The following is a 25169-nucleotide window of genomic DNA, read 5'->3' on the forward strand; positions in this document are numbered from 1 at the left end:
AAGGATAGCCCATTGTGAGCCTCTGGTGATCCACCCGAAATCCTCCTTCCGCCCGCACCGTGCCCAATATCCTCTGTCTCCCGAAGCAGAGGCTGGCATCTCCGCCGTACATTCCGATCTCGTCAAACGCGGTGCCATTATTCCAATTGAATACTCTCCAGTCAATTCCCCCATTCTACCTGTAAAAAAGGCTGACGGTTCATGGCGTTTCGTACAAGACTTGCGACAAGTAAATTCTGCCATCTTCCCTAGGGCCCCTATCGTCCCTAATCCTTCCACTATCCTCTCTACTATCCCTCCTTCCACTCGGTACTTCTCCGTTATTGACCTAGCTAATGCTTTCTTTTTTATCCCTGTACACCCTGATTCTCAATTTTGGTTTGCTTTTACTTTCCAAAACCGCCGTTGGACATGGACCGTCATGCCTCAGGGATACACTGAAGCCCCTTGTGTATATGGACAAGTTCTTGCCCAAAATTTAGAAGGCTTTTGGCCGGACAGAGGTAGTACATTGATACAGTATGTAGATGACATAATGATATGTAGCGCTACGGAAGATGATTGTACAAAAGATACCCAGAAATTGTTGCTGTTTTTGGGGGACAATGGCCATAAAGTTTCTAAAGTTAAGCTGCAGCTAATCAAAACAACTGTAAAATATCTAGGTCATGACATTACGTATGGAACAAGAGCTCTCTCTAGCGATCGCATTACAGCCATCCAAAATCTTCCTAGACCGGTCACAAAACAACAGGTTATGTCTGTTTTAGGTATTCTGGGCTACTGCAGACAGTGGGTACTAAATTTTACTGAAAGAGCACAGCCGTTGCAACAATTGGCTAATACTCCTGGCATCCCCCTTTCTGGCCAGGTCCAATGGAATGAACAGGCTGAGAAGGCTCTCTGTAACCTAAAAACTGCTCTTCTATCTGCGCCCGCGCTTGGTTTGCCTGATCATTCTCGTCCATTCACTTTGTTCGTGGACGAAAAGCAGGGATTTATGAATGCAGTACTGACGCAACAACATGGAGATAAACAAAGACCGGTGGCTTATTTTTCTAAAAAACTGGATCCAGTGGCCGCAGCACTTCCTCCGTGTCTTCGTGCTGTGGCTGCAACAACAGAAGCTGTATTAGCAAGCACGGATGTAGTTCTCATGAGCCCCCTAACAGTTAAAGTGCCTCACGCTGTACATTCTATCCTAATACAAGCCAAAACTTCACATCTCACTACTGCTAGGGCAATACACTATCAGAATGTACTCTGTACTTTGTCAAATGTTACAATTGAAAGATGCTCCACTTTAAATCCAGCCACTCTTCTCCCAATTAACAACGAAGGAGAACCACATAATTGCCATGATGAAATAGCAAAGGTTGTAAAACCTAGAGTAGATCTACAGGAAACACCTATAGAAACTGGAGAAATGATTTTTGTGGATGGATGTTCCTTGCGATTGAAAAATGGAGCACCCTCAACCAGTTATGCAGTGGTCCAAGGGGACCGCCTGCTGGAAGCAAATCGAATTTCATCAAGCTTGAGTGCACAAGCAGCTGAACTCGTAGCACTCACTCGAGCATGTCAGCTGTCCGAAGGGAAGATCGTAACAATTTATACGGATTCCAGGTATGCTTTTGGAGTCTGCCATGATCATGGAGCACTATGGAAACTAAGGGGATTTAAGACCAGTACTGGCAAACCCATCCAACATCAGAAATTGATCGAATCCCTTTTAGAAGCTATAACCAAACCATCGAAGCTAGCGATTGTTAAATGTCAAGCTCACACAGGAAAACAGGATCCTGTTAGCAAAGGAAATGAATTAGCTGACCACTTTGCTAAAGAGGCTGCATATAATAACACACCAATTTCTTTATTCCAACAGAGAAATGACCAGGATCCTGATAATCAAATTATTTCTTTACAGAGTGCAGCCACGGATATCGAAAGGAGAAAATGGTCCAAAGAAGGGTCCCTCTCTGATGGAGTCTGGACTCATAAACACACTAACAAACCTTTTCTCCCAAAAGCCTCTTTCCCAGGAATGGCAAAAATCGCCCATGGCCTCGATCACACAGGTAGAGATGCCATGGTTCGAGATGTTGAAAAACATTGGGAAGCTGTAGGTTTCTCTACATATGCAGAGCAATTTTGCAGACGCTGTGCAATATGTCAAAAGTTTAATGTGGGAAAAGGTACCCAGGTAAGTCCCGCCGTTACCCCTAATCCAATGGGTCCGTTTGAACACCTCCAAATGGATTTCATTGAACTAACCCCGTCTAAAGGGTACCGATATTGTCTTGTGATTGTCGATGCGTTCTCCCGATGGGTAGAGGCTTTCCCTTCAAAACACAACGATGCCAAAACAGTAGCTAAAGCACTAATTAAAGAGATTATTCCAAGATGGGGTATCCCTCAAAAGTTACAAACAGATAATGGCACTCATTTTGTGAACTCCGTTATAAATGAATTAACCACCTGGCTCCAAATTAATGTGCACCATTATTGTAAATACCATCCCCAAAGCGGAGGCATCGTAGAACGATGCAATGGCACTTTAAAAGCTAAACTCGCAAAAATTTGTGAACAAACTAATTTATCATGGCCGGATGCACTACCCTTAGCTTTAATGGGACTAAGGGGACGGACACACCGACAACTGGGACTATCGCCGTTTGAGATTCTGACCGGACGTCCCATGCCCATTGGCATGGTTGTAGGAAATGTGAATTTGCATACTGTGGACAATGATCTTCTCTCTAGTCTTGCAGGTCTCCGAACCTCGTTGAAGGAAGTACACACGCAGGTTAATCAAGCCTGGAGGACCAGCCCACCTTCTAAGGATTTACCAATTCCCTTGGGCACCTGGATCCTGGTTCGAGATACTCGGAGGAAACACTGGCATCAGCCTAGGTGGAGAGGACCATTCCAAATTCTTCTATCCACACCACATGCCGTGAAAGTTGAAGGACTGCCTGCCTGGATCCACGCATCGCATTGCAAGAAATGGCTATCTTAAAAATACTTTTTCTGTTGACTGTTACCCGCACCCTCTGTTGACTGTTACCCGCACCCTCTCAGGCTACCCAAGGATGGGTGGTGGGTGGTGATCTCTATCTAAGTACTTTACCGACTCTATGGAAAGGGCATATATGCTACATGAGGAGCACATGTCTCGTATAGCTTCTTCCATTTTCTCCTCCCCATCCGATTTCCCCCCCCCTTCCCCTTCATCAACCATTTCAATTTAATTATATTGCCCACATCATTTTGTTCAAAAAGGGAGGAGTGTAAAAACATAAAATGATGTAATTGAACAAAATGTATGTGTGTAAGTACAGAAAATAGGACAGAATGATCAAACTTGTTTGTGTTTTGCGTACGTGACAAAAAGCATATATACTTTCTGGAAGTTTTCTTTCAATGATGTGTGTGACAAGAAAATATACCTTTAGGGTAAGGACTTTACCAATTGGAATAATACAAAATGAGTCAGGACGCTATTTTTATTGCTTACGTGGTCAACGATCAGGAGACTAGAAAGGTATAAAAGAGCAAGGATATCTGCGCTTGAGGCAGATGAAGTGCGGTGTCCTAGGACTGTATTTCTCTGTCATTTTACCCTTGTCTGGTATGTATCAATAAAAGGTTTTTACTAATTTTAATTTTCTTCTCTGTCTTCAGTCACAAAAAGTGTCCACACTACCTTCTGTGCAGCTGCTTCCTGAAGCGACATGCTGCACGGTGCTTCGCATACTTAAAAGCTCGAAGGACACGTATTGATTTTTGATTGAAAAACAAACTCTGTCTCTCTCTATCTCTCTCTCTTTCTCTGCTCCTGACGGAGGGGGTGTGAGCTTCCGCCTTCAACAGCTTTGTGCCGCGGTGCTTCGCATACTTAAAAGCCAAACAGCCCTATTGGTTTGTTTGCTTTTCTCTATCTCTCTGACATTACAGTATCTGCTCCTGATACGCACTCCTTTGAAGAAGAAGATATGTTTGCATTCTTTTAATTGTGAGACGGAACTGTCATCTCTGTCTTATCATGGAGCACAGTTTAAACTTTTGAAAAAGAGACAAATGTTTGTTTGCAGTGTTTGAATAACGTTCCTGTCTCTCTACAACCTCCTGTGTTTCTGCACAAATCTGTGACCCAAGCATGACAATATAAAAATAACCATATAAACATATGGTTTCTACTTCGCGGATTTTCTTATTTCGCGGGTGGCTCTGGAACGCAACCCCCGCGATGGAGGAGGGATTACTGTATTGTTTTTACTGAAGTTTTACAGTAAAAGTGTAAATTTAAAAAGTATTTGCATGTTAATTTCAAAGCCAAACAGAATGAAAACGTATAACGGAACGAATACCTCGAACGCAACATGAAACATAATTTTCTTTTAATTTATTACATTTTACATTTTCTACTATGGTTAATTACTCGATGTAATGTAAAATAGTTAGTTCTATTATGCATATGTAACAATTCCCATGAAAATAACAATCTGCTTAAATTGTACATCCGCTTCCCCATATGCAAGCGACGGAACCGTGAAGTGGCTAGCACATAGCGCCCGCCCGGGGGTTGGTGAGTGAAGTGAGCAGGGGCAGAGCCCCCTACTATATATATATATTTTAGAAATGGTATTTTTTGCAAAATGTAACCTATCTAGTATTATGTTATACTGTTATATTTATATATTACTTGTGTCTAAACATTTTTAAGTAAAGTATGTTCTGTTCAAATTTCAAATTTACATTCATTTGCCTACTGCCTGTTGCAACCTGGTATTTTCTTTTGGTATTATTTAATAAGGTTTGTGAGATTCATTACAACAAATAAACATCTATAGTCCACATAAAATGCATACATGAACATCCATCCATCCATCCATCCATTTTCCAACCCGCTGAATCCGAACACAGGGTCACGGGGGTCTGCTGGAGCCAATCCCAGCCAACACAGGGCACAAGGCAGGAAACAATCCCGGGCAGGGTGCCAACCCACCGCAGGACACACACAAACACACCCACACACCAAGCACACACTAGGGCCAATTTAGAATCGCCAATCCACCTAACCTGCATGTCTTTGGACTGTGGGAGGAAACCGGAGCGCCCGGAGGAAACCCACACAGACACGGGGAGAACATGCAAACTCCACGCAGGGAGGACCCGGGAAGCGAACCCAGGTCCCCAGGTCTCCCAACTGCGAGGCAGCAGCGCTACCCACTGCGCCACCGTGCCGCCCTACATGAACATGAATATATAAATTGATTCATAATCAATTTAAACTACCAGATTAAAACTAAATGTTATATAAGTAACACAATTCAAAGAGAAAAAATTCAAAATAATCCATCATTTTATGAAATAAGATTTTCATTAAAGTGTCATACTAAATGGGCAGGGGTATATGGTTTGGGCATTTATGGCTTCACCTTGCGTAGCAAAAAAGCTAGAGCCCGCCCTGGAAACATTAATTTTGCCATGAACAAAAACAGATGTGTAATTGCACTTCTCAAACATGTGAATAAGCAAAGAAGGATTAATATAACACACAGAGACTTGACAATGATGAATTGAAATAAACAGATTTTTGAGTTAGTTTTAAACCTAATATTAAACACTTTCATATAGAAGTGGTTAAAATTACTAAAAAGAATGAGCTTCTGTACAATAGTTTTAAAGAGTTTACCCATTGATTTTATTTTGTCTAAATCTTATTTTTCTCAGAATCAATCAAGACTACTAAAGTTATTGGTTTAGTCCCTCTGGGCTCTATGCTAGTGTTATTACACTTATATTACAGATATATGATAATAACAAGTAAACATGAGAAGATGACAAAAAACATCCTGTTAGGAAAGCTAATTCTGAGACAGCAAAATTTAAAATATTTTTGAAAATGCAGACAGTCTATATACCAGAGCCTAATGTACTCATCTTCATGAGGAAAGCCACAGTATCTTGCTGAAAATCCATACAGTCATGAGCAGAACATGCAAACTCCACACAGGATGTGCACTGACAGATACAGTATATGAAACCACAATCTGCATTTGCTATATCAAACACGTTTTAAAAGCATTGATACATAATTTTTATTAATTCAATCAGGTTAGATCATCTGCTTCAAACTACTGTACAAAAAAACCCAAGTAATATTTAAATTCATTATTATACATGCTGTAGTCCAGAATACACCTCAAAAGAGTCATAGTATTAAAAAAACAAAAAGGGAGTTGATTTATTAGTGCACAGTTTCATTGCCTAGTTTAAAATTTTAAATATATAAAACCCTGAAAACTATTATATATACCATATATTCAAATAGTATGATTTAGGTTATCAAATTGTACTTCATATAAAATTAACCTTTGTAGAATCATTTCCTATGTACAATGAGAGAGCTGGTCAGTGAGATGTTACAATTTTTCCCCCAGAAGAATACATCGTTTCCTGATAAAATCTGTAAATTTCACTGCTTTCAACATGCCTTTGACTTTAGGATTAAAGACAGAAGAATAAATACAATTATGAATTCAGATTCACAACAACTTTGAAATGGAATGGGTTCATAAAACTCAACTTTGTAGGAAAAGGTTGTGTGATACTGATGAGAACAGTGGTGGGATGGGTCAGTAATCTGTCGGGACACCTTATCTGTTGAAACTATAAAGACGCATTTTTTTGTATTTTAAAATGAAATTAAATTGTCCACTGTATCCAAATAGAGTTCACAAAGGAATTGGCAATTACAGATTTCTTTATAGCAATGTCCGAAAGGGCACAAAATAAAATGAACATGTGTGGAAGATAAACACAACTAGATTTGTAAAAAGGCATCTTAGCATTTGGCAGAAGACAGACTTACGTAATATAAAATAAAATGCAAACATCAACCAACTTTCCAAAAAAAAAAAAATAGCCACCAAAGACAAACTAATTATATGTTCAGGGAAATGTGATCCCTGGATAGATACATACATACAGATATACTGTACATACATACGACAGACTGACATGTTACACATACACCTACCACTTTTAATATGACAGAAAAAGAACGGAAGTGTGTTCCGGAAGTTGTTCGTATTGTTGGTAGATGCGCAGCGCTCGATCCCTTTTAGACAGCTTGCTTTCGTGTGGCTATGAAACGTGCGTTCTGATTGGTCCGGGTTAGGCCATGTAACCAATCACCGCGAGGCTACGATGGAGGAAAGAATAAATGCAAGATGGCTCCTCATATAAAACCAGGCTTCTGGGTTCTTTCCAGTGAACATCAAATTTACTCTTTATTTCTAATTCGGATTAAATGTAGTATTAGGTCCTGCCCAGAAGGATAAAGTTGTTTTCTTAATAACCCCAAAAAATAGCTGAAAGTTTAACTTTAGGCATTCCTTTTAGGTAGATCGAAAGGAAACATGTTATCCAAGGCTATGAATTAAAAGCAGCCCGATCGCTACCATCCTGAAGGTGGATGGTCCTCGCTGGAGCTGGGCCTCTCGTTTGCCATACCAGTGCTAAGACCTCAGCACCGCCGTGCTGCAGCTTAACAAAAAAAGGAGTAGTGCTGGGCCCCACATGGTGATTTTTTGTCTTTGAGAAATCCAAGCAAGATCGAATTTTTTTTTCACTCACTGCATTGGTAATGGCCGTGTCAAGGTGGGATTTCGTTTGTACTCTTCTTTATTTTACTTGTGTATTGTTATGTTTATGGGGTTCGCTTACAGTAACATTTGTCCTTTTTTTGCATTTTATATGCTTTCTTGGCAAGGAATGCTTTTTTCAAGCCTTACACTTCGTTTAGATATTCATCTTGTTTATATGTTCCATCCTTTTCAGTGGATTCCAAATAATTGAACAAGAGGGCACAGATCGGAGTTATGCTTTTAAAAATATACCATTTGTTCTAAGTACTTGCTTAAACGTCTGATCGGTCTGTCATATCACGGTTCACCCACATTGTTTAACTAATTCTTCGTCACCATTCTTGCCATTATCCTCACTTAAGAAGACTTGATTGGAATTTTTTTTTGTTAATTATTTTATCTTTTAAGCACATACATGGTTCCTTTTAATATTTAAACACTACTTAAAAATAATGAAACTAGTTAATTTTCAGTGTTATCCAGTTGTGCTTTTTAATTTCAGTTTCAGCATATGTTTTGTTTTTAACGTACTGCTTTCTTTAGCACACTCCTAGGTTTTAATGGACTTATGTAGCCTCTCAAATTGTAAATCAGACATCATAATTTGATACAGAACCATTTGGCCACAATGTTGAGCTAACTTTTAAAGTATGTGTGTGTAAAAATAATAATATATAAATAAAATATTACACATTTATTTTTAGTTTAAATAATACTGTGTGGTATCTTCAAGTTTTGTGACCATGTTGTGTGTGTGTGTTTTTTTTCTGCCCAGTTTTGCCCAGCATATACCCACTCACTTTCTGCTCCAGTGTTAACAAATTATTCAAATTGTTTGTTTTGACAACCCTTAGGAAAAACGTGAAATTCTAATAAAAGCTACTCTTATGCTTTGATTTAAAGTTTCTTTTAGTCTCCGATATAGCTGTTATATTGAACGTGAACAGAAATTAAGAATACTTGTACAACAGTATGTTAAACTAACAAGTAAGTACAGTATGTAGCTGGCTAAGGTATAAAAAATGTTAATCTATCAGATGAAAGTAACGGTTTTGTTGTATATTTGTATTTAAATTGATTCAGTATTTCTCTTTACTGTTTTTTTGTCTATTTCATGCTTTTGTGAAGTACTTGGACAGATGATATTATAGTAAAAATAAAGTGTTTAGTATGTTAAATCAACATGCATAGATGCTATTAAAGTAGTTGTTCCCTTTTGAATATATTGTATTTTTCAATTCTATTTTATTTTTTGTGGAGCATCTTGCTATTTAGCATTTGTTTAAATTTTAGAGAACAGATCCATCACCAATTTCTTAATGTATTAAATAAACAGAAGAGTGATATTTTTTGCATGCAAGCATCACAACGTTGTGATCATATCTCATAGCTTCATTGAGTTGACATGTCTGGGCTGGTGAATGATGTATATTATTGGTCATTAGTCATTATTTTATAATCACTTCCTTAATGGCTTCTACCATCCCAAGAAAAGATTTGAAAAGATGGCCTTCTTTCAGCTCAGTCAATGCAAGCAGACCAGTTCTTTCTTCATGGTATCATCACAACTACTGTGAAGAAATTGTATACTTACATTGCCTTTTTGAAATATAATTCTGAGAAATATGCCAGATGAAGACAGTGAATGTAGGCAACTGCAAAGATATAATGCTCGATTGACAGACACACATCCAATGGCAAATACTGAATTTTGACTTGATCTTGTCAGCTATCCTTGGACCCAGAAATAACTCCAGAAATGATAGTTGTCCCTAACTTTTAAGTGCTAGCATACTTTTCCTGTTGATGAAAAATATTAAGTACACTCAAAACAGATTCCTTAACATTGCTAAATCAGTTAGTAGCAATTATGTAGAAAATTTGTGATTAAATGAAGTATGTAGGTTTGATGTTTGTCACTGCATTTCCTAAATTTTATTTTACACATACATTTGGGTTTAGAATCTTCATGACACTTTTTGAATACTAACTTAAAGAACCAGAAGTCAAATTCCATGATTTTATATGTACATAGAACTGATAAAATGAAAACAAATACCCATACATGAGTCTTTAGCAGTTTTAAATAAAATTGCCTTTGTTCATTTATGTAATTTACATTTTCAGCATATGTCCTTTCCTGAAAGTGCATACCCACAAACTATGGTTTTAAAGAAAGAAGAATAATCCAAAAATGCACGTTGTTCTGCACTGCAGGGAAGCCCCAGAACAGTAAAGACCTTCTGTGAGAGACAAAAGTCTACACACCCTTACTAAAATGTCCTTTATTAAGATATTTCAATGCATCATAACTTTGCTGCACATTTCTGAACCGCTGTCCAAATCACCCTGCATTCAGAGTTAGAAGAAGCAAGTTGGGTAATGTTATGTTGCTTTCTAAATGTAAAAAGGTAATTTTCTTGTGCTACAAGGTGTAAAGAAAATACATTTTGTACAGGATCATGTCTGGAGAACAGCATAAAAGAATTTTGAAGGCATTATGTATGTCCTGGTGCTCCAAAGAGAACCATTAAAAATTGAAGAAATATAGCAGCACCAGAATATTACAAAAGTCATTCTTTCTCTCCAAAGTTGATACCCAGGCAAGAGAAAGCTTGTCTGGAAGTGCCCAAAGAGGCCAATTGAAACATTAAGGAGCTGTGTGAATCTATAGTACTATAGTAACTCGTTACTTCCTTTGTGTCAAAAGCATTATCATCATTTCTAGACTTCTCTAGTGCCTTCAACACAATCCAACCTCTGCTCCTTAGGGACTGGACTGCCAATACTGATGCTCTGTGTAAGGAAGGACAGAGCCGGTTATACTTCTTTAGAAGGCTGACGTCCTTCAACGTCTGCAATAAGATGCTGCAGATGTTCTATCAGACGGTTGTGGCGAGTGCCCTCTTCTACGCGGTGGTGTGCTGGGGAGGCAGCATTAAGAAGAAAGACGCCTCACGCCTGGACAAACTGGTGAGGAAGGCAGGCTCTATTGTTGGCATGGAGCTGGACAGTTTGACATCTGTGGCAGAGCGACGGGCGCTCAGCAGGCTCCAATCAATTATGGAAAATCCACTGCATCCACTAAACAGTGTCATCTCCAGACAGAAGAGCAGCTTTAGCGACAGACTGCTGTCACTGTCCTGCTCCACTGACAGACTGAGAAGATTGTTCCTTCCCCAAACTATGCGACTCTTCAATTCCACCCGGGGGGGGGTAACATTAACATCATACAAAGTTACTGTCTGTTTTTTTTACCTGTATTATTGTCAATCTTTAATTTAATATTGTTTTTTGTATCAGTAAGGTGCTGCTGGAGTATGTGAATTTCCCCTTGGGATTAATAAAGTATTTATCTATCTATCTATCTACATATCTTTGGAATTTGGAGTGGAACCTGCAGAAAGGCCATATGGACATTGGTGAACATGACATCATCATACAGACATCCCCACATTAGTTAATGTGGGTTCAGAAGATTAAAAAAAAAATAAATAAAATTAGGCAGTTATCTGTTTTTACCATCCTGGCCAGAAAAAGAAAACTGTTTGACAAAAGTAGAGCAATACTAAATCTGGCAGAATTGCTAGGTAGTTATTAATGAAACAAAATAAAAGGAAATTGGATACCCACACAATTTAGGTATATACTGTTAACTTGGCCCAAAATAAGAATACTCTGTGTTTCACATTACATTTCTTTTTAAAGCCATCATACACAGTAATTGTGTTATATTATACATATGAGGCATTTGAAAACCTCTTTAGAAAATTTAGCTTCAAAAGCAAAATAACAGTTTATGTTTAATAAAAGCACAGAATCAACATAATATTGTACAATATGTAGATTCATATAAATTAGATGGTGTAAATGTGTGCTATTTAAATAAAGTCAGTATTTTTCAATTCATAGTTATTTTTTTAACAGTCATGGCATATATTAATTTGTCATGTAAAATAATATAAATAAAAGCATAAACTTTTAAGGCTTTTTCATTTATGTATAGATTCATTTACCCTTAAACCCCATTGTACTATGCAAGAATAGACAAAGTATTTATAAACTTTAAAAAAAAAAATGCTTCAATGCTATTTTTTATGGCAGATTAATAGATGCTGTGATTGTGAGGAAATAACTTTGATTTGGAAAACACTGAACTTATCTTTTAATTCTTAAGATCATCAGCAGGTTGTAGATGTTGTCATATGTAAACTATATTGCAAATTTTTGGTTAATAGTGAGTGTAACATTCATGAATTTGATTACTGGTTTGGCTGATATTGTATATACAGTATGCTGTGTTTTCTTTGTAGTCACTCAGATATTATTTTTGTTTCCTTATTGTCTGGCTGTTTTGATAAAGTTATTGTAAATCCAAATGCTGGCAAGTAAACCTGCAACATTTTTATGGTTTTGCAGGAAATGTATAGAAAATTCTATTAGCTTAGTTTAATTGAGTTGATTTACATTTAGTGTGAACCCTGCATTAAATGAATAAAACTTTAAGAGTTGGTTCCTGCACAGGCTACTGTGTGGATACAATCTGGCTTTTTTGTGACTATAACTTGGATCACAAAAATAGATGAATGTTCACAATATCTGGCTATAATTGTTACTTTATGCTTTGTATTTATTAAAGACTGACTACTATGTGGATACAATCTGGCTTTTTTGTGACTATAACTTGGATCACAAAAATAGATGAATGTTCACAATATCTGGCTATAATTGTTACTTTATGCTTTGTATTTATTAAAGACTGATCATAACACTGTATACTATAGTCTAGCTGAAATGTCTTCAAGAAATTAGTAATACTTCTGTGATTCTTGGTAAACTTTAGTAATTTTGTTTGTTTTTTTAAGTTCTTCGTCTATTTTTGGGAGCCTGAAACACAGCAACAGTTTTATCCTTTTTTGTTCACAGTTTGATGGTTCATGTCATTTGTTTAGAGGTGTACTATCAATAGATAAGTCAAGACTAAGTCAGCTAATTGATCATACAGTATTTAGTACTTTGTGAATTAAATGTTAGTGAGACAAAAACACATGATGCAATTGTAAGTTACATTTAAGCACATTTGTTTTCTTTATTTGTTCTACTTACAGACTTGACAGGTTGTTTATTTTATTGGACACTGGGACCACACCGGTGACGAGAAAAGCTGCTGCTCAACAGCTAGGAGATGTTGTCAAACTGCATCCGCATGAACTGAACAATTTGTTAGCTAAAGTAAGCTGAGCATGTCAACTGCTTACATGAATGTTTTAATCCATGTTTCAATTAGTATTAAATCCTCTGCTGCAGTTTATTATTGTTGTGTTGTCAAGAGTACTCTGCATGATAAGATTGTACAGTTTGAATTCCAATGGGCTGCAGTAATTGTGGGCTTTCCTGGTTCTCTTTCTCTTAAGTAAAAGTTTCTTTTTTATTGGAACTTCTCATTTACTAACTTTTCTAGTAATTAATTAAGTCAGGAATGTTTCCTCTTATTTGGGGTTGGGGGAATCATAGCGGCTTTGGATCAATTCAGGTTATTTTCAGCTTTGAACTGATTTTGTTTAATAGACCACATCTACACTCAAATTATTTGAGTGCAAGCAGATTTAATTAAATGTAGCAGTATGTTGGTGATCTTTTTAAATAATTCTGTTGCATTTTGATGCATATATTTGTTGTCTAGTTTAATAGTGTTTTTTTTTTTTTTTCCTTCCTAAATGATTCAGTAAAAAGTAGGTCATTGAGAAAGAACAAGTAGAGCTGTGACAGTCTACTATAAGGATTACCAGTCCACTGCAGATTAAAGCCAGTTTTCACTGATCCTTTGATATTAATCCAGGATTTGAAAATTATATAAATGCAGTGTTAATTTCTAACTTTATGGTGACTATGTTTTCTAAACTTGTCCTGTTTATTGTGCAGATGATGTTGTTTAGAAAATACATATTATATTTTATAAGATGTATAAACTAGTAAGCAAGAAGTTAATTAAGCAAGGAGTATGATAATATATGTTGGATTAAGAGATCATTTACAATAAAAATCTGTCTCTCCTGGACTACAGTTGAATAACTGTATTTTATTGATTCTAAGAGTTTTTTTTAATAAAAGAAGGTTCTAAATCCTAAAAATTGACATGTCTTTTTGTATCCCACAAAGGTTTTAATTTATTTAAGAAGTTCTAACTGGGATACCCGTGTTGCAGCAGGTCAAGCAGTAGAGGCCATTGTGAAGAATGTTCCAGAGTGGAATCCAACTCCAAAGGTTAAACAAGGTAATGAAAATTACTACACCCTAAAAAGCATTTCCCCGCAAATTGTCATTTGCATTTGCCATGACACTTTGAACAACAACATTTATTTATATAGCACATTTTCATACAAATTATGTAGCTCAAAGTGCTTTACATGATGAAGAAAGAGAAAAAAGACACAATAAATAAGAAAATAGAATTAGGGTTAACATAGAATAAAAGTAAGGTCCGATGGCCACGGAGGACAGAAAAAAAACAAAAAAAAACTCCAGACAGCTGGAGAAAAAAATAAAATATGCAGGGATTCCTAGGCCATAAGACCACCCAGCCCCCTCTAGGCATTCTACCTAACATAAATTACCTTAATCAGTCCTCATTGTATTCAGGGTTCACATGGAAAAACTTGATGATGATGGTCATGTGTAATTCTGGCCTTTAATCCACCAATGTAGGGACATCACGGTTTTTTGATCAGTTGGTGGTGGCGCAGATCGCCACCACAGAAAACCGGATAAAGAACAGAAGAGAAAGTAGGGGTTAATACGGATTACGGAGCCACCAGGAATGATACTGATAATTAAATGATATACAGAGTATCAGGATTAAACTAAAATGACGCTCCAAAAAAAAAAAAAAAAACTCCAAAAGGAAGCCAAATAACTAGAGTATTGCTGTATTTTGTAAATAAACAGAGAATGGATTTTAAAAGCATCCCCTGATGAGTTTCAACACACAGAGTTAAAATAGAGGTGGAAAAATACTTTAACAAAAAATATTGCATAGTAAATGGAATTCAGTTTTTAACAGTGACAGAATAGAAGTAAGATGTCAATTAAAAGTGGACATTTACTTCATTTTACTCACCCTAAATGTAATATTTTTTACATTTAGAATATGTGCCAATTAATATGCAGGTGTCGGCATTTAAGATAAAACGGACATGTCAGTCCTAAATATCAGACTGTAAAGAGTAAGATGGATTAAATAGCATTCTCTGGGTAGGCACTCTGGGGTGAGCCTCTTCATAGGTTAACTGGTGACTTTAAATTGATGTGATGTGGTAGTTCCTGCCATACTTGGGACTCCTGGTCAAAGGCTGCCTCCTTCCTAGCCAATATTTGGAGTAAGTGGGCTCAGTTTTACATGAGCGTGGTCAGATATATTTTTTATGTTCCTACACTTTTCATTTTGGCCAGTACACCTTCCTGCTATCCAAGTCGTTCCAGAATAAAAAAGTAGCTAAAAGAACTGTAAATGAAACTTAAAATGAAATGGACAACTTTGTTGATACCTCTCCACAAAAAGAAGAACCCACAATTATCTCTGAAATAACTTGAAACTGACAGAACTAATTGGCACCTGTCATTGTTAATTTCATATTTAACAGAAATCAGACTTTGCTTTAGAGTTTTGATTCAACAGAATATTTCAAATAATAACACAAATAAAAATGTCATGGACAAAAATGATGGGACCCGTAGCCTAATATTTTGTTGCACAACCTATAGAGGCAATACTGCAAATAAGCGATTCCTGTACCTCTGAATAAGACATCTGCATCTGTCCCACTTTTCCAGAGCAAACTGCTCCAGCTGTGCCAGGTTTCAAGGGTGCCTTCTCCAGTCTGCATATTTTATTTCTTTTCGTAAATGTTCAATAGAATTCAAATCGGGGCTCATAGACACCCACTTCAGAATAGTCCAATGATTTTGTTCTTTTTTTGATCATTGTCTTGTTGGAGGATACATGACCTGCCACTGAGACAGAGCTTTCTGGCATTGGGGAGTAAGTTTCACTCCAGAATATCTTGATAGTTTTGAGATTTTATTGTTCCCTGTACAACTCAAGGCACCCAGTGTCAGACACAGCAAAGCAGCCCCAAAACATAACCGTGCCTCCCCCATGTTTCAAAGAAAAGAACACGATACCTACTTTGAAATCTTCATGTTTTCATCTGTGGACATAGAGCTGATGTGTCTTGCCAAAATGCTCCAGGTTGGGCTCATCTGTTCAAAGGACATTCTCCCAGAAGCATTGTGGCTTGTCAAATGTGCATTTTAGCAAATTCCAGTCAGGCTTTTTCGTTTTTCTGGTGGTTCTTCCATTGAGCCCACTGGTTGCACGATTGGAGACTTGTGACACTAATTAAAGAAAATGGCTAGTTTGAAAAATTGATCTAATACAATTATTGGTGCTTTTCTAGGGGTACCAACAAAAGTGTCCTGGCCATTTTAGAATTTCTTTGAAAAATAAGCAATATTTGATCTCTTTTCACACTTGCTTTGCTTTTTACTCAATGACATATCAAAGGCAGGCAGGTATACATGGGACACTTGTTTTTCATTTAAACACTTTTTAGGAGGCATGTAGCGCTTTTTCATTGAGCTGTAAGGGTACCAACAAATTTGTCCATGTCTGTAATAGTCTGTTATGCGGTGTCTGTAATAAGTAAATTGTTTCAAAAATACATAAAAAAAAAAAAAAGTTGGAGTGCCCTAGGACTGATATTTTATTTTTATCACTTCAAGAACAGCTTATTTTTGCTTGGGTAGCTTTCATGTTATTGCTAAAACTGATAAATTGAGAAAAAAAGACATTTTCCTTTTTAAATTCAGACTACTACAGATGCCCTGGGACATTTTGCCTCTTTTGTAGTCCACCAGATTTTTTTTTTTTTAATTTACATCTGACTAAATGTGTATTCTGATTTGAAATTAACAAGTATTTCACACCACACTATATTCTGAATTGAATTGTTGTTAACAAGCATACTCATCATGAAAGTGCAACATTTTTTACTTGGATGCAAAACTAAATTGCAAATACGTCTCAGTCATTTATCATTTAAATATTGTTCTTTTAAAATTCAAATCTTATTATTTTTAATTTACTAGGGGGCACTGCTCACTTCCCTCTTCAACCCCTGGGCGGGCGCTATGTGCTAACCACTTCGCGGATCTGCTGTTTGGGTATGGGAAAGCTGCTGTACAGTTTAACACTAGAATTACCAGAGCCTACAAAAAAACTCGTAAATCCGTCCCACCTTAAATCGCGTCTTAAATCCGTTTGCACCTCTCCGCCAGAGTCCTTTGTCATCTAAATGTGCTGATAAACAAAAGCTACTAGCAGCCAGCTATTCCATCCCCCCACCGACTTAGAATGAACTTCTCTCCTAGCTCAAGCCTTGCCTTGATTTGATTACCTGGGATTGAAGTGGAGTTTTAGAGTGGAAATAATTCTAGCATTATTTGGAATACACGCATTTCATGTGTGTTCCATTTCTATAGTAGGCTGTGCAAACACTTTTTTAAAACAGAAACGTTTTTCATATTCTAATAGTAAATGACAAAATGTAGGCATAAACTATATAACGTATGAAGCCTGAAGTCCATATATCAAAGAGACACTTTCACAAAAGGTACAAATAAGAGAACACGTGCGCTTTCATTCAAAAATATAAAAAAAAAAAAAAAACGCGTTAGCATGCCGCATTGACAGTCTTACTACAACTGCCACGGTGGCGTAATGGTATCAGCTCCTAACTGCGAATCAGAGGGTGGCGAGTTCGATCCCGCACGGCTCCACTTCGAGAAATGAACTGCTTTTATTCTTACAATTTTAGAATAACAACATAAATTTGATTTCAGTCTGTAACAGCCGGTGTAACTTATGATACTGGTAAAGGTTAGCTTTTTTTTTTTTTTTTTTTAATTCACTTTTCATTCTCGCAGTCGCATTCAGAATCAATCCATACAACCCCATCTGACACAGCTGGTTTCACATAAATAAAAGTGCACTTTTATTCAAGACTATAACTGAAGAATAAAGAAAGCAAGTTACAGTCGGTGGTTGATACAACAGCTTGCGTGGTGCAATGTTAAGAACTGCCGATTTCCGATCCGTGCTATATAAAATCATCACATTCAAATATTAACAGTTCCCACACACCCAAGGTCCGCCATTCCTACATTTACGACATGTGTACTTGTTGCAGTGTACACACCTCTCTGTGCTATGGTTCCTATTACAGTGAATGAGCACCTGACACTGTACTTTCTTCCCTGGGGGAAGCTGAGGTCTTAGAACGGAAGTTTGTTGATGCTGTATCATCTTTTCTTTTTCCATCGCCTTTTCCTGTAAGAAGCGACGACGAAGTTCCTCTGCAAGGTGAGCCATGAACACTCTTCTTTTCTCAGCGGACCCCGTGCATGCCTTATACAGTACGTGTGCGTTCATCGCTGCTAGGTCAAGGATGTTGTAGAACACAGCAACCGGCCACCTGCGTGTTCCTGTTCGCACTGAACAAGCACGCGCCTTCTGGTCCATGATGTCAACGCCACGCTGGGGAAAAAAGAAAGACAAATATATGTGACATTTTGAAGAAATCATTTTATCACCAGAATAGCACCAGAATACTTCGTCACACTAATATTTTTTTCATTAGCATACCTTCATGTGGTTGTAGTCTGTGACCGTGTTTGGTTTTTTTTTTTTTTTTTTGCCCAATCTCCACATCATGGTGCATTGTGCTGAGAATGCAGACAGACTTCATCTTTTTGGGCACATACACTGTCAGCATGGCACTGGGAGATCTAAACACCAGCGTGGAGAATTGTTCGTGTACTGAACTGACTTTAGCTGCAGGTGGAAGTTCCCGTCGCACTTTATTCATGGTGCCAAGCAGAGTTGTATTGCGGTGCAGCAGTCTATTAGCCAGCGAAAGTGACGTGAAGAAGTTGTCTGTTGTTACGGTTCTGCCTTTGTCCAGAAATGGCTCCATAAGCTTTATGACCACAGACTCGGAAAGTCTTTCTCCCGTGGGACGACTGGGATCTTTTCCTAAATAAGGAGTGGCATTGCACATGTACTTTGTCTCCAAATCTGCCGCAATCCAAAAAGGCAGAACCGTAACAACTGACAACTTCTTCACGTCACTTTCGCTGGCTAATAGACTGCTGCACCGCAATACAACTCTGCTTGGCACCATGAATAAAGTGCAACGGGAACTTCCACCTGCAGCTAAAGTCAGTTCAGTACACGAACAATTCTCCACGCTGGTGTTTAGATCTCCCAGTGCCATGCTGACAGTGTATGTGCCCAAAAAGATGAAGTCTGTCTGCATTCTCAGCACAATGCACCATGATGTGGAGATTGGGCAAGATAAAAAAAAAAAAACCAAACACGGTCACAGACTACAACCACATGAAGGTATGCTAATGAAAAAAATATTAATGTGACGAAGTATTCTGGTGCTATTCTGGTGATAAAATGATTTCTTCAAAATGTCACATATATTTGTCTTTCTTTTTTCCCCAGCGTGGCGTTGACATCATGGACCAGAAGGCGCGTGCTTGTTCAGTGCGAACAGGAACACGCAGGTGGCCGGTTGCTGTGTTCTACAACATCCTTGACCTAGCAGCGATGAACGCACACGTACTGTATAAGGCATGCACGGGGTCCGCTGAGAAAAGAAGAGTGTTCATGGCTCACCTTGCAGAGGAACTTCGTCGTCGCTTCTTACAGGAAAAGGCGATGGAAAAAGAAAAGATGATACAGCATCAACAAACTTCCGTTCTAAGACCTCAGCTTCCCCCAGGGAAGAAAGTACAGTGTCAGGTGCTCATTCACTGTAATAGGAACCATAGCACAGAGAGGTGTGTACACTGCAACAAGTACACATGTCGTAAATGTAGGAATGGCGGACCTTGGGTGTGTGGGAACTGTTAATATTTGAATGTGATGATTTTATATAGCACGGATCGGAAATCGGCAGTTCTTAACATTGCACCACGCAAGCTGTTGTATCAACCACCGACTGTAACTTGCTTTCTTTATTCTTCAGTTATAGTCTTGAATAAAAGTGCACTTTTATTTATGTGAAACCAGCTGTGTCAGATGGGGTTGTATGGATTGATTCTGAATGCGACTGCGAGAATGAAAAGTGAATTAAAAAAAAAAAAAGCTAACCTTTACCAGTATCATAAGTTACACCGGCTGTTACAGACTGAAATCAAATTTATGTTGTTATTCTAAAATTGTAAGAATAAAAGCAGTTCATTTCTCGAAGTGGAGCCGTGCGGGATTGAACTCGCCACCCTCTGATTCGCAGTTAGGAGCTGATACCATTACGCCACCGCGGCAGTTGTAGTAAGACTGTCAATGCGGCATGCTAACGCGGCTTTTTTTTTATATATATTTTTGAATGAAAGCGCACGTGTTCTCTTATTTGTACCTTTTGTGAAAGTGTCTCTTTGATATATGGACTTCAGGCTTCATACGTTATATAGTTTATGCCTACATTTTGTCATTTACTATTAGAATATGAAAAACGTTTCTGTTTTAAAAATGTGTTTGCACAGCCTACTATAGAAATGGAACACACATGAAATGCGTGTATTCCAAATAACGCTAGAATTATTTCCACTCTAAAACTCCACTTCAATCCCAGGTAATCAAATCAAGGCAAGGCTTGAGCTAGGAGAAGTTCATTCTAAGTCGGTGGGGGGATGGAATAGCTGGCTGCTAGTAGCTTTTGTTTATCAGCACATTTAGATGACAAAGGACTCTGGCGGAGAGGTGCAAACGGATTTAAGACGCGATTTAAGGTGGGACAGATTTACGAGTTTTTTCGTAGGCTCTGGTAATTCTAGTGTTAAACAGATTATTTTCATGGGAATTGTTACATATGCATAATAGAACTAACTATTTTACATTACAGCGAGTAATTAACCATAATAAAAAAAATAGTAAAATGTAGTGCTGGGCTGTATGACCAAAATTCTATATCACGGTATTTTTCAAAATTATACCGGTTTCATGGTATTGGATGGTATTTTTTTCCCATGCATGAGTGGATGTTAACCACATTTTCCGCTGCAATGACTGGCTAAGAATAACCTATTCCACTGTCATGAGAATTGTACATTGCACAAAAAAAACATTTTAATGTGCACACAGGTATCAATACAGGTTTGCATGGCCCCATAAAGTGATAGTTTTCAAGAGGGTGGCACTAATGAAGAGAAGGAATCACATTGCATGACAGTTGTAGTCAAAATATAGAACCTTTTCATTGAACAAATTTTGCAAACAACTTAAACTAAAATTTTGGCAACATATTTTCAACCATTCAAAGAGGCATTTAGACTTAGTAAAATATCCAGAGGTGCTTGTCAAAAGCACTGAACATGTCTTAGAAAAGGAATAAAGAGTAAATTTTTTTTGTAAACCAACTACACTTTCTGTTAATGTTAACAATCTCTGTCGACTGACACGTTAAAGTGACTTTTTAAACAACTTTACCATCATTAAACTGCATAATATTTAAACTAATAAATAATAACAATAAAATAAATAATAGTGCAACTTTCAGTAATAATGCTATTACTTCAAGACTTCAAGCCCAGGTGCATTACACGGTACAGTATTCACCAAATAAAAATAAAATAAAATGAAACAAGTGCAACTTGGTGATGACATCTTTACCAACTGAACCATCATTAAGGCAAACTGCATTAATATGGACCTAGCTTCAAGCTAAGCTATATACATAAATAATAAAACTGCAACTTGCATTTATAATGCTATTTGTGGTGTTGCCCTATGGAAGCATATTAGGGCCACAGTGAAGAAAAAAAAAAATACGGACACCGGGGGAAAAAAAACTATATGTTGAGAATAAAGTCAACATGTTGACTTTATTCTCGACATTTCCACTTTATTCTCATAGTTTATTTTGTAATTTAAAGTAGAATGTCGTAAACTAAACTTCATCCTAAGATCAATGTTTAATTTACTAGATTTTCTTAAACCCCGTCATTAGTTAATGTAGCACATTAAATGCTTTGTGTTCAGTGTTACCCGACCCAGTTGTTAATCGCTGTACGCGCTTCTTAAACTGACTTCCTCTACACTAAGAGGAGGCACAAGCAGCGATTGCCGCACAGAATACATTCACTTCATGATATTCCTGCTCTCTGAACATTTAGAATGCTAAGATAAATACTTGATATAATTTTCAGGATGAAATGTATTAAAGCAGGTATTAAACATGCATGGTAGTGTGGCAGTAGTGCTGCTCCCTTGCAGTAAGGGGTCCCCAGGTCTACGTTCAGTGTAGAGAACTTTATGGCAGGTGTGACGAGGCTCCAAAAAACTGGATGTATGAATGGGTATCACACAGGTTTAACTGAAATATTGTGTAAATGTTGGGTTCGTGATCTGGTGTTCGGAGACACAAACACAGAATTCAGTGGATGTTCTTCTGAGCGGGCTTTCTTTATTACATGAGTGGTCTGTATGACGTACCAAACCCCCAGTTCCTATCCTTCCTTTTTCTTTCTCCACATAACCAATCAGCACACGATAAACGTGTTTGTGAAATTAAAACTAGTTATAAACTTAGACCACGGAGTGTTCAGAACTTTTTTTTTTTTAAAAAAAAAAATCTTTGTTGTACAGTACATGTTTAATTATGCCGTCCATTCAGGGTTGCGCCCATCCCAGCAAGCATTGTGTGCGAGGCAGGAGCAAATCCAGAACAGGGCGCCAGCACATCGCAGGGTGAATACGAGCAATACATACACTAGCAGGGTTAATATAGCATAACAAATCTCCACATCCTACATGACTTTGAAAGGAAACTGAAGCACGCTGAGTAAACCCACCAGAAAAACATGCAAATTCAAAGCAAGGAACACCCAGGACCCCATTGCTGCGAGGCAGCAGTGCAACCTCCACACCACTGTGCCCCCACATGATTAATACGTGATATAATTTTTATGATGAAATGCATTAAAGCAAGTATTTATTTTAGCATTCTAAATGTTCAGGGAGCAGGGATATCATGAAATTAATGTATTCTGTGTGCTGCCAGCGCCACCTCTTAGTGCAAGAGGAGGTCAATTTAAGAAGCAGTAGCGAATAACATGGCTCCGGGAACTAACACAAAGCATTTAATGTGCTAAATAACTTATGACAGGGTATGAGAAAATCTAGTAAATTAAATATTCATTTTAAGACGAAGTTTAGTTTGCGATGTTCTACTTTAATAACAAATTATGAGAATAAGGTCAACATGTCGACTTTAATCTTGACAAACGGTGAGAATAAAGTAGAAATGTCGAGAATAAAGTCAACATATCGTCACACTAATACACAGTACCCAGGTACATTACACAGTATTGAAAAAAAATAAAACAAGTACAGTTCACAACCATAATTCGTTCCAAAACTCTGGTCGTAAACCGATTTGGTTGTGAACCGAAGCAATTTCCCCCATAGGATTGTATGTAAATAAAATTAATCCGTTCCAGACCATACAAACTATATGTAAATATATATATATATTTTTAAGTTTTTAAGCACAAATATAGTTAAGTAAACCATAGAATGCACATTGTAATAGTAAACTAAATGTAAAAACATTGAATAACACTGAGAAAACCTTGAACAACAGAGAAAACTAACACTGCAATAGTTTGCACTATAGCGCTACCAACCGCTGGCTAAAAACATTTGTTTAACGAGTTTTAAGCACAGGGAAAAAAAATGAACATTTGAAAAAATCCGTAATTTAATAAACCACCAAGAAAAGTGACATTGCAACAATGCACGCTACGAACCGATCGCTGTAAACAGAAGTGAAAATAAAATCAAGCCCAGTGCATTCTTTAACTGCCTTCATACCTTATGCGTCCAGCTCTGTCTCTCTCGCGCTGCCTGTGTGTGTGCGTCTCTCTCTCTCTCTCTCTCTCGTACTGCCTGTGTGTGTGCGTCTCTCTCTCTCACTGCCTGTGTGTGTGCGTCTCTCTCTCTCTCTCTCTCTCACTGCCCGTGAGTGTGCGTCTCTCTCTCTCTCTCTCACTGCCTGTGAGTGTGCGTCTCTCTCTCTCTCTCTCTCTCTCTCTCTCTCTCTCTCTCTCTCTCTCTCTCTCTCTCACTGCCTGTGTGTGTGCGTCTCTCTCTCTCTCGCACTGCCTGTGTGTGTGCGCGCATCTCTCTCTCTCTTGCCCTGCCTGTGTGTGTGCGCGTCTCTCTCTCTCTCTCTCACACTGCCTGTGTGTGCGCGTCTCTCTCTCTCTCTCTCACACTGCCTGTGTGTGTGCGTGTGTCTCTCTCTCTCTTGCCCTGCCTGTGTGTGTGCGCGTCTCTCTCTCTCTCTCTCACACTGCCTGTGTGTGCGTGTGTCTCTCTCTCTCTCTCTCACACTGCCTGTGTGTGTGCGTGTGTCTCTCTCTCTCTCGCACTGCCTGTGTGTGTGCGTCTCTCTCTCTCGCACTGCCTGTGTGTGTGCGTCTCTCTCTCTCTCTCTCTCTCTCTCTCTCGCACTGCCTGTGTATGTGTGCGCCTCTCTCTCTCGCGCGCGCTGCCTGTGTGTGTGTGCGCGTCTCTCTCGCCCTGCCTGTGTGTGTGCGCGTGTCTCTCTCACGCGCGCTGCCTGTGTGTGTGTGGTCGTAAACCGAGGCAAAAATTTGGAGAACTTTTTGGTCGTAAACCGATTTGTACGTGTACCGAGATGTTCGTGAACCGAGGTTCCACTGTACAACTTGGCTTGCAGTATTATCCAGTAGTATAGAAGCAGCTCACACATTTGAACATAATGGTCCATATCCGACCTTTTAAATCCAAAGTATCTTCAGACTACAGACACGGTTCCTTTTTCCAGCAAAAGTTCTTCTGTGTCATCATGTTCAACTTTATCGTCTGCTTCAGTTTCGGAATGTTCTCTGTCCATTTTGACCGCGCAATACCTCCACTACCGCATGTACTTCGTTGCATGTGTTTAGCGGTGTAGCAGTGAAAAAGAGCCCCCGCGCAACACCTCCACTAATGCATGTACTCTGTTGCATGTGTTTTTATGTAGCAGTGAAAAAGGTCCCCCTTAAACAGTTTCCCGCTGCGCCATATTCCGAACGTTGTTTAGGCAATTTAAACCGGTGTTGCCGTATAAGAAAAATCCATATCATAACAAAAATAAAAAACGGTTTTCAGTATGAACCAGTGTACCGCCAAGCACTAGTAAAACGTAATAAATAAATTGAAAGAAAATTATGTTTCATATTGAGTTAGAGGTATTCATTGCGTTATGTTTTCATTCTGTTTGGCTTTGAAATTGACATGCAAGTACTTTTTAAACTTACTTTTACTTTTGAATTAACTTTTCATCAATATTGCATTGAATTTTGATTCCGTGTTTGGACTTACATCGTGACAACACCACGTATAACTGCCTGTGAGTGAATATTGTTTCTTTCTCTCTA

The 25169-nt window shown here is 38.1% G+C and overlaps 1 protein-coding gene across 2 annotated transcripts in view; it reads left to right on the forward strand.

Annotated features, from left to right (window-relative positions):
• Positions 1-7272: 7272 nt before the first annotated feature.
• btaf1 (BTAF1 RNA polymerase II, B-TFIID transcription factor-associated) overlaps positions 7273-25169 on the forward strand; it is a 99799-nt gene continuing 81902 nt past the window's right edge. For both annotated transcript variants that reach the window (XM_051922156.1, XM_051922157.1), the window contains exons 1-3: positions 7273-7668; positions 12764-12887; positions 13815-13929. In XM_051922156.1, coding sequence (XP_051778116.1) covers positions 7655-7668; positions 12764-12887; positions 13815-13929 — 253 coding nt within the window. In that variant the 5' untranslated portion in view covers positions 7273-7654. The remainder of the gene's footprint in view (positions 7669-12763; positions 12888-13814; positions 13930-25169) is intronic.

This window comes from Erpetoichthys calabaricus, chromosome 2, assembly GCF_900747795.2.
Source record: "Erpetoichthys calabaricus chromosome 2, fErpCal1.3, whole genome shotgun sequence".
Classification (NCBI taxonomy): domain Eukaryota; kingdom Metazoa; phylum Chordata; class Cladistia; order Polypteriformes; family Polypteridae; genus Erpetoichthys; species Erpetoichthys calabaricus.